Below are 10,377 nucleotides of genomic sequence, written 5' to 3'. Positions count from 1 at the left end.
CTTCAGTAAATAAAAAAATATCAGAAATTGTTGCATGAAAAATTCAGAATTCAGCACAGGAGAATGGAGCTTCAGCACAGAGTATTAAAAGTGCCAAATTGTTCACAATGTAATTTGGAATCTTTTCTTTACTTTAAAATATAACCAAGAAAAAATGCTTTATGATGCTTATAAGTCACAAAACATGAAACACAAAAAGAAAAAAAACCCTAAAAAAAACTATGAAATTATATGAGATCATCGTGAATGAATTTAACGCAACCCCTTCCCGCACAAAAAGAATTGGCTATTATTGACAAAGAAAACCTGAAGAGCCAGCTCCAATGGTGACGTTAGCTAGGAGAAGATTGAATACTATTAAGCCGTTGCCAATGACGTTTATTCAGGACATCTTCATTAAATCCTACCAGCCTCAGATCTTTTTTTTTTTTTTTACAAACTTTATTCTGGCATTTGAACCTTGACGGTGACATCACAGAGAAATGCCCACTGTTTAAACTCAGTCTGAAATGCTTCCCATTTACAACAATTCAGGAGTGGCACCACAAGTCCTCATGGTGGCGATGCGTTTATGGGCCATACAAATATTTTTCAGTCCATTTCAAACGGGCGATGGTTGAGGCTCAAAGTTCGATCGGGTCACAGGCAGCAGCTGCTTCCTGATCCCTCATTAATGAAACTGTGAAATTGCCTCCAGCGCCGTTGTCAGATTGATAAAAGTCCAATGTTTGAACACATAAAGGATAAAACACCTGAGACGACAGGAAGGTTAGAAAGTTTATTGGAAGTGTAAACATATTAAAACATTTTGTTCTCCGCAGAAATATGAAAGTAAAGGAAGATGAACTGAAGACATGGCGGCTCTGAAGACATTTTCTGATTGGTTTAATCTGAATTACTGTATTCAGTGCAGTTTTAAACTAAGACTCCTTCACCTCCACCTCCCTGTTGGAGGATGCTTCTCTCTGGCACCTCGATTTACCTACAAATTAAGTTACAGAACAGTATTTATTTCTTTCCCTTTCACTTCGTGGGTGAGGAGATCATGTCGTCCCAGCTGTTTGTCTTTGGGCCCTGTGCTTCAGTCCCACATTTAAACAGATTTTTCGCTTAAAAAAATACCTGAATGTCAAACAACACCAAGATTAGAAGGTAAACTACAATAACCTCATTAATAAATAACAGAGAAACACTGACAACATCAAATGAAAGACAGAGATAAACAACAGGAAGTAGAATATGAACAGAACAAGATGATTTCCTCTGGATCGGAGCATAAATCTATTAAATTATAGTTCACCTTTGGTTTTTTTTTACATGCTCTGTTTTGTTCATCGTGTCTCTGGAGGCTACTTGACTCCACCCCTCATCTCAGAGATCTTGATGAGATCTGGAAGAGGAGTGTCTGGGTTGGAACCACAGAACTGCATCTCTGATGTTTTTGTTTTTGTTGTTGTTATTGATGATGTAGTTCTGTTAACTTTAGTCCATGACCTTCATCAGCATCGCAGCGTAAGTAGCTAGATCAAGGGTCAACAGCTCCAGAGACGTGGTCGTGGTCCTCCAGATTGGGGGGGTTGAGTCGTTGCCTCAAGCAAAAGAGTTCAGAGTCCTGATTGGGAAATGGGTCACCAGATGGACGGGTGTTTTGATTCTACCGGTGAACAGCTGATTCAGAGGCTTACAGTTGACTTACAGTACTAGCTATGAACTCTGGGTAGTGACCGCATGATGTGTTGTATGAAGAAATTCTCCAAAACTGATCCCCTGAACATGTTTAAAATTCTGTTTCCCTTCGTTCAGTTTTAATAGTGTTAAATCCTTAGAAGTTTTAAATGTTTGTTGGTGTTTTTGCGTCGTTACAAAATGAAAAGTAAAAAGCAAAAAATTCTAGTCCAAACAACAAATACAGCAGCTAAATGTCCCTTTTGTTTTCTCAAGATGTGCGTGCTGTTGCCATGCCAATGCTTCGTCTTCATGGACTGGCTGTTTCAGATGTCGCTCCAGAGGACAGCCAACCTGTTCTTTCCCACACTGACGACATATTCACCAGAAGGAGACCAGGACACGGCGCTGATGGGCGAACTGGAGAGAAAAGGCCCGAGTAAAGAAGCTGAAGGATGTCTGGTCCCTCAGGGAACCGTCTCGGGCCCCAAAAACATCTGGTCCACTTATATATCAAGGAACACCTTTGTATTGTGGTCATAGGATTTTATTTACAGAACAATAACTTCATCAGCAGTGTGTTAAATTTCAGTTCAGCATCTCAATCGAGTTTGAAAATCTTGTAGCATTTTTCCTTCGTCATATTGACAACTTTGGAAAACTGAACCTACATGACTCCATAGAATTAAAAACACAATAAATATTTTTGTCTCTTCAACTGCTAGTGGAGCTCCTCAGGAAACTGACCTGGGTCTCTGATGTTTTTATCACACTTTAGGATCGGAACACGGCCTGAATGGATTTCTGATTAACTGCTCAGTTACCTGTGTTTGTCAGGTAGGCGGGTCTTCAGATTGCCAGTGGAGACATTCCAGATGTAGACAGCGCCATCAGCTGATCCGGCAGCGAGGAAGCCCCCGTCTGGACTGATGAGAGAACATTGGGTCAGACTGGAAGTTCTAACAGTGTCGGTCATGGAAGGGAAGTATACAATATGAGGATGCAGTCGAACAGGAAGTGGATGAATGGGGGGGGGGGCAATACTCATCTGAGGGTAAGGAGCAGACATCCACTTCCACTGACACCTGTGATTTAATGATTGGAGGAGATCTGATCTAATCATTATTTCCTGTCTATTTAGAGAGTCAACAAAAGATATTAGAAGGAACCAATGAACTGCTTGAGGGATGACATCACTGCCACTACAGGCCATGGTGAAAAGGGCAGGAATGGTCCTAAGGGGCCTTGATGTGGGTCAGAATGAATGATGCTGTTCAGAGATGTAATATAATTACACAGTAATCAATTCTCTGACTCTCAGATGATGTAACTCATCTGTAATCACAGCTGTACAGCAATGAAGAGACTGGATGTTTCTGACACCAGTACCTCGGTACCAGACTGTACAACGTGAAGCACAGGAGGGTTTGTGAGCTGCTAATGCATTAATATTTGATGTCACTGATTGAACTGAGTGCATTTATGTTGATTTACCAGCCGTTCATAATTGGTTCTGTGCGGAACGTCAAACAGAACCCAGCGGGCGAACTGCCTGCTGGTCTGTTGGGACAGAAACTCATATATTTGGTGTTTCTATCAGAGAGCTGAATAATCCTGGACCTACTGTTGTCATGGAAACTGCAGAAAATGAGCCACACAGAATCTCATCTGTCATCCTTCTCTTTCTCTCATCTCACTCCGACTCAAAACATCTTCACTGGAGACGTGAACAGAAACACAAAGACAAACTAACGCTGTGATGTTTGGACCGCCTGCAGGTAAACCGCCAAAAAAACAGATCGGGAAGCAGCACAGCAGCGAGAATCTGATGATACAAATCAAACGCAGCAAAATCAATACATATGCTGTCTAAATATTGTTTCTTGATGTTTACACTTGCACTATGTTCTAACTTCATACTGATGGGTGAAGACAGATTCCACGCTGCCATCTATCCCCCAGGGGCTGACTTACGTCGCTTGTTTCCACGCTGCTCAGGGACGGACAGCAGCCTCACGTGTAATCCAATTTATTTATTTTTTACTCAGTTTACAGGGAGTTGTTCCTTCAGAGATGTAAAGTCACATGACCAGGCGGACTCACCTGATCACAGCTTTGGTGCAGTCGCTGAAACATTTAAATCCCTCCGCTCTGTCGGACAAACAAATAAACAGACACACAATCAACACCCGACCGAATACACACAAGCAAACTTTATTAAAGCCTCTACCTGAAGCACGTTCGCCCCTTGCTCCACTCCCTCAGTTCCATCAGCTGGAGACTGTCGTCGCGGCAACAGCTGAGCAGCTGGCGATGGTCACAGCTGATGTCCAAGGAGGTGATTTTTCCCTGAGCAGGAAGTTCCTCAACACAGCTGACCACCCTGAATGACAACATTCAGCGATCTGACATGTCATCGCTGGAGATCGATGTGACGGGATGTTTTACCACTTCCAGTCCTTTCAGTCTTCTCAAGCTGCTCAGCACTTTAGAGCTCATAAATAAATTCATGATATACCTTGATGTCTGTTCATATAACATATGAACAATTAATTAGTGAATGAGAGTCGCTCTCTTCTTCTGCAGTCCTCGTCTGCAGTTCTGTTTACCTTTTCATTTTCCTACTTTGTTATGAAAAACTTTAATAAGCATGTGACCAAAAAAAAATCTATGTAAATAAATTAAAATAAATTAATAATTAATAAATAAATTTAAATACTGAAATGATTGAAAAGAGGATTGTGATCATAATTTGGGGCTTGGAGAATGGATGTTGGTGTGTGATTGGTAAACAGAGCTGTCAATCTCCTCCTCTTTCATAGTCTAAGGCAGGAAGGGGTTGGAGGGGTTATGAGCTGTTGCTAGGTGACAGAAGGAGATGAAAGTTGTCGTGGTGACAGTCGGGAGACTGAAAGAAGTAATCATAATGATATGATCCGTTATCAGAGAGAAGATTCTACTGGGTCCACGGTCAAACAAGAGGAAAAGATTTACACAAAAAGGAAGTGGAGAGAAAAAAAAACGGAACAAGATGAGAGATGAGTGAGTGAAATAATCAAATGAAAGGATGAAGTAGTGAAGTGTTAGAGGAATAAAAGAATGATGAAGTGGGTAGTGACCCTGGCAGCAGAGTGAAGTCACAGCATAATGGAGCGGTGAAAAGAACTGAAGTGAAAAAGAAATAAAGGAAAGGATCAAGATCCTTAGTTGTCAGTACTGAACGGGTGGCGTGTGAACGGGTGGCGTGTGAACGGTTGGTGTGTGAACGGGTGTGTGTGAAGAAGTAACCTTACCTGGTATCCCAGACTCTGATCTTACAGTCGTAGTGTCCACTGATGATGCAGGTGTGAGAACAGACCACATCACTGCAGTATGAGCCCACCTTAACTTCCTGCACACCTGTACACAGAATTTCTTCTTAATCAGTAAGTCGATTATCAGTTATTGGAATGTTATTGATCTGTGACGAGTCTCACAGGCGGCTCTGTTGAGGTCCCACAGTCTGATGGTTCCATCTGCACTGCCCGTCAACACCTGATGAGGAGAAGAGCTGAACCTCGCTGCAGTCACCTTCCTGCTGTGACCTGTTAGTGTTACCTGAGACACAGGTGAGACACAGGTGAGACACAGGTGAGACACAGGTGAGACACAGGTGAGGCACAGGTGAGAGACAGTCCTGCAGTTTCTGCCTCAGCTCAATGTTTTAAAAAAATCTTTCTATAGATTTTCTACAACAGAAGTCAACATTTTTATTTTGTCAATTTTAATTAAACTGTATGAAAATGTATGTAAACTTTCGTTTGGCTGCGCTCTGGCTGTCATGGTTACCTTGGGAACGGACTCATCCCTCTGCCACAGCAAGGCCGAGTTATCATAGGAGGCTGCGAGGATCCTCCACCCCTGAGCAAAGACATCAGCATTAACTTCAGCCAGCTGAGATTTCACAACTCAAAAGCTGGACAGGTCATTTTACCGTTGAGTCGAAATCGATGCAGGTGATTCCCCCCCTGCTGCCGTCCAGCGTCGCTCTGTGCGTCATTGAGCCTGATGACATCATCAGTGAGGTCACAACACCTCATTAACAACAACATAATAACACTAACTCAGGATATACCTCCTCTGACGTTCCACAACTTGATGACCCGGTCTGTTCCTCCAGTGGCCAACAGGTCAGAACTGGAGCTGAACCTCACGGCGTTGATGTCTTGCTCATGGGCTTCCTGGAAGGCAGCAAGCAGTCGATACCATGATGTCAACACTTTAGTGAACTTTACTCCTCTCCATTCATCATATCTTTAACAACCGAGTTCCTGGACTCAAAGGAACCTGTAAATATAAGCCAATCAGATGAGCTCTTCTACTTCCTGTTTCACACTCTATGACATCAAACACAAACAGAGAAAAAGCTCCTGTCAATCAGAGATGAAGAGGACCTGCTGCAGCTTTAAACTTACCAGAGAGAGGCATGATGGGTAATGTGGTGAGGACAGAGGACCTCTTTGTCAAACACACAGGAACCCTATCTGTGTGTGTGTGTGTGTGTGTGTGTGTGTGTGTGTGTGTGTGTGTGTGTGTGTGTGTGTGTGTGTGTGTGTGTGTGTGTGTGTGTGTGTGTGTGTGTGTGTGTCTTCTGGTCAATTTCAAAATCACTTTGAATGTTTAAATAATTTGATGGCAAACTAACCAATTCTTGAATCAATCCATGAATACTGATATGACTGTAATGCTTTTAGTTCACATCCTGCAGTTTACAATAACTCCACCAGAGGGCGACAGAGGTTTAGTACGAGAGGCTCAGTGTACTGGCCATGTGGTTGGCGTGTACTTGGCATGTACTCAGAGTGTATTACCAAGACTTGTAGAGCTCTAGCAGGAACTCTGGCTGACAGACATATTCCTGAAGGACACATCAGCTCTTCCTCCAAACTGCACACTGAGTAGCCACGCCTCTTCCTGCTGACGTCACACAGTCACATGACTATTAGAGCCATTAAGGTAAATATTACAAGGTATTCCGGTAATGCATCACTAACCCAAAAAGCTCCTTCATGGAGGTGAAGATTCTTGGAGAGGAAACGGATGCTGATCTGAGACAGAGATGGATGTTTAAAGAACACAACCGCTACAACAACAACAACAACAACAACACTACCTGAACAGTCTGGCGCGTCCTTTCTCCGGCGAGTTGCTGCGGTGGTTTTCCTTTGGAGATGTGCATCTGGAAGCGGGAGCGCTGGAAGAACTGAAACACAAAATACAGGGAGGTCAAAGGTTATCATCACACTGAAGAGTCTGCCGATGACTTATGGACAGGAAACTACCAAAATAAGAGTCTTTGGACCAATCAGGGGTCATGCTGACGAGGACAAAAAGTTTCAGAAACATTTAGAGAAGAAACAAAAAAAACATTCCACTACAAATGGGATCAGGTTACCTGTCAACCGCGACCTTTGACCTGGCAGCAGCCTGCAGCTCCCTCTGCAGCTTCGCTTCTCGAGCTCTGACGAAAACAAACAGTGATGAGTTCAGGTACCTTATCCTGTTCGGGTGTGTGGTGCTTTCAGGTACCTGGACCTGCGTTCGTTGCGGTTGTTCATGTGGGCGGCGGCCTGTCGTTTCAGTTGGATCATGTCCTCCAGCAGGTGTCCTTCTTTGACCTTCTCCAGTCTGTGTTCTGCCTCCACCCCTCTGAGTTGCTCCAGCAGGGCATCATACTCTATCTTCAACACCCTGTTGTCCTCCCGAACCTGCTCCACCCGCCCCTGCAGCTCCTGCCGAATCTCGAACAAACCTGCCCTCCCACGCTCCTCCACAGACAGTCTGATTGAATCAGACAATCGATTTGAGTTTCAGGGATTAAACAAATACTTTTTACAAAGTAAACATACTGCACTCAGAAATAAAGTGGAAGTCAGGTTTAAAGGAAAACCTCAACTTTTACAGACTCCAAACATTTGGGAATGTTTTAGAGGAAACGTTCTGCACATTGACGTTTTATCACCTCCATCTCCTTTCACCGACTCAGCCTGAACCAATCAGCTGTGAGGATGTCTGACAGGTGTGTCACCCACCTGACACGCTGCTGCTCCAGAACACAATCCTTGACTTTCACTTCCTGCTGCAGCTCCACTACCTGATAGGCCAACTGGCAGAAAAAAGAAGAAAAAAAACACAGGAAATGTTCATGTTTAAAAAGGATCACACATCCAAATTCAACCTGTCCAGGTACGTCTGTACCTCCCCCATAGATTTTTTCAACTGGTCATTCATGTGAAGCAGATGGGAGATGGATCCACTGCCGTCGTAGGAGGGACTTCTGGACACACAAAATGAACACACCCTCAGCGTTATCATCAGTGATGGAGGAATGCTGTCGTGTCTCAGCGTGTCAGAGGGCAGATGCAGCTACCTGATGGAGCCTCCCATGACTCCTTTGGTCAGACTGGTTTTCTCCAGCAGCCGGGTGTCTGAAAGGACGGAACAGAACAAGGAAACAGATCAGCACCGCCACGAGCAGCGGCGCCACAAGCGTGTCACATTGCAGAGGAAGAAGAACCTGTGGTGCAGTTTTTAAACAACTCACTCACAACAAAGACAAGATAAAGGAACTAATTTACTGTTGTTCAGAGAACAAACCTCCATCACTGCAGCTCCCTATGATGTTATCACACCTAACAGCAGCCCCCTGATTGGCTGACATTCATCATATGACTCCTGGACCTCGAAAATCCTCCCCTTAGATCAATTGGTCTCATTTATCAAGTTTTTTTAGACAGTTGTTCTAGAACAACAGGATTTCGCAAATATTTTTCTTCGGGGTTCAGGTCCAGAACGTTTGAAGATCAATTTGACTGAATCAGTTTCCTTTCGAATCCGATTCATATCCAGATCAGACACTGGTGAGAACTCATGATAACGTCACCAGGTCATTTTTATTCAATCAATGTCAACATATTCAAGTCCAGTCAGGTAATGGGTTAAGAAATCTGTCCCCAACATCTGTTCACATCTTCCTGAATAAAAAGTCCCGAACTTGGTGTATGGGGGGCCGGGGGCACAGGTGTGAGTGACGCACCTGCTGTCACGTGAAACACATTCAGGCACATTTACAATACAAACTATGATTCCAGCCTTCAGCTGAGTGTAAAATCCACTAAAAACCGGACCAGCCGGGTTCCCGTTCTGACCCACCACCAGAAACATCAAACTATTATTGAGCGCTCATGGAGATCGGTTCCCTTGTTAACCTGACAAACTCATGTGGAACTTGTCGTACAGAAGCCGATCAGGTCCCTGAACGTCGCGTACTGGATCAGGTCTCGGTTCTTCAGCTGCCGGACGATGTGTCTCTTCCAGGTCTCCGCCGCCCCGCCGCCGCCTCCCGCAGCCGGACACCGGTCGCTGAGCTCCGACATGCTGTCCGAATCCGTCACGTCTCCGCCGGGTGTGCCGGTCAGAGCGCCCCGGCCTGCTTCATTGCGTTACCCGCTGACAGACGCTCACAAGCCGGGCAGATGTTACACGCAGCCCAGCGGGGAAGCGCCGCACGCCGCCATGTTGTTTGTGTTTCTTTGTCGCTTGTTTGTTTGGTTGTTTCTTAACTTTTTTTTCGCCATCAGACTTGTCAGTCTGGCAGGGGGCGGGGCTGATGGTCGGTGCCGTGTGTGTCAGCCAACCAGCTGACAGGAACACGCATGCACGCGCGCACCCAATGACGTATTTTAGTTTGATTTTTAAACACGTATTTAACTTTACCTAAATAAAATAAAATAAAATAAAAACGTTTCATTAGTTCTTGTTCAAGCATGAAATAAATAAATCTAAAATCGTTAAGAAAGTGTTTAATTTAAAAAAAAAAAAAAAACTACCTCTGTATCCGGATGTGGGTTTTTTCTGCGTGACATCCATTTTTAAGCTTTATTTATACAGCCACCAACCACACAAACATGACTACAGAGGACTTCCTGGATCCAGAACGATCCAGTCTCCCCATTCTAAAACACACCTCCGTGGAAAATAACTGAAATCTTTGAGAAGTGAAATAAGTGAAATAAGCATTTGACGTAAACAAACATCATCCTTTTGACAGCACGTTTGGCTCCCCCCAGTGGTCAAAAAGAAGAACTGCTTTACCTCCCCAGACAGAAGACGTTCCCTCACCGTTATCCTCCGCGTCCACAGACTGGTGTACAGGTATAGAACGAGTGTTTTTGGATATTAAATTAATAACAAAAAACGTCAAACGGAACTCCAGTACACGAGAAACCGCCCCCCACCCCCCAAGATGTTTCTGTCATGTGATGTAAAAGAATAATATTTTAAAAAGATCATTAATCCTGAAGGAGCCCAAAGTCCATTCAGAACAATCCTTTTATAGTTTTTTTAACAGTCAATAAGCCTCCAGCTTTAATGACTGTGATGAAAGTCAATTTTTATTTCCTTATTTTATAATCCGACCACAGTATATTTAAAAATTTTCAGAAACAGAAAAAAAAAAAAAAAACTCAACTAAATCTAGTAAGTTTTAGTCAAAACTCCTATGAGACCGGACCTGGGTCAAGTCTGCAGACCGAGAGCCAGATCTTTAACTAAGTCTATATTCAGGTGCTGTAACTCTGGGCAATTATTATTATTATTATTATTATTATTAATATTATTCTTTAGAAACCCATCACACAGGAGGCACTTCTTTTGATTCATGTCCTCAAAAGA

At 43.6% G+C, this 10,377-nt stretch overlaps 1 protein-coding gene across 5 annotated transcripts; it reads right to left on the bottom strand.

Annotated features, from left to right (window-relative positions):
• Window positions 1-1,776: 1,776 nt before the first annotated feature.
• Window positions 1,777-9,307, bottom strand: LOC137597150 (protein Atg16l2-like). 5 transcript variants are annotated; one of them, XR_011035615.1, is made up of 19 exons: window positions 8,942-9,307; window positions 8,075-8,132; window positions 7,903-7,981; window positions 7,737-7,810; window positions 7,234-7,485; window positions 7,100-7,165; window positions 6,818-6,907; window positions 6,699-6,752; window positions 6,516-6,621; window positions 5,780-5,885; window positions 5,639-5,709; window positions 5,494-5,565; window positions 5,142-5,262; window positions 4,959-5,064; window positions 3,896-4,048; window positions 3,769-3,816; window positions 3,290-3,382; window positions 2,490-2,591; window positions 2,071-2,085 (listed from the first exon to the last, which is right to left on the bottom strand). XR_011035615.1 is itself a non-coding variant. In XM_068318115.1 (18 exons), the coding sequence occupies exons 1-18, from the start codon at window positions 9,078-9,080 to the stop codon at window positions 1,992-1,994; spliced, it is 1,791 nt and encodes a 596-aa protein (XP_068174216.1). In that variant the 5' UTR covers window positions 9,081-9,307; the 3' UTR covers window positions 1,777-1,991. The 5 variants fall into 5 exon arrangements, 3 of the variants coding, with proteins under 3 accessions (XP_068174216.1, XP_068174217.1, XP_068174219.1); XR_011035616.1 differs by lacking the exon at window positions 3,290-3,382 and having other exon boundaries at window positions 1,777-2,085; window positions 2,490-2,586; XM_068318115.1 differs by lacking the exon at window positions 3,290-3,382 and having other exon boundaries at window positions 1,777-2,085.
• Window positions 9,308-10,377: the final 1,070 nt, after the last annotated feature.

The sequence above is a fragment of the Antennarius striatus genome, chromosome 6, assembly GCF_040054535.1.
Source record: "Antennarius striatus isolate MH-2024 chromosome 6, ASM4005453v1, whole genome shotgun sequence".
Lineage (NCBI taxonomy): Eukaryota > Metazoa > Chordata > Actinopteri > Lophiiformes > Antennariidae > Antennarius > Antennarius striatus.
Note: the sequence above shows the minus strand (reverse complement) of the source record. Positions and strands in the feature narration are given on the sequence as shown.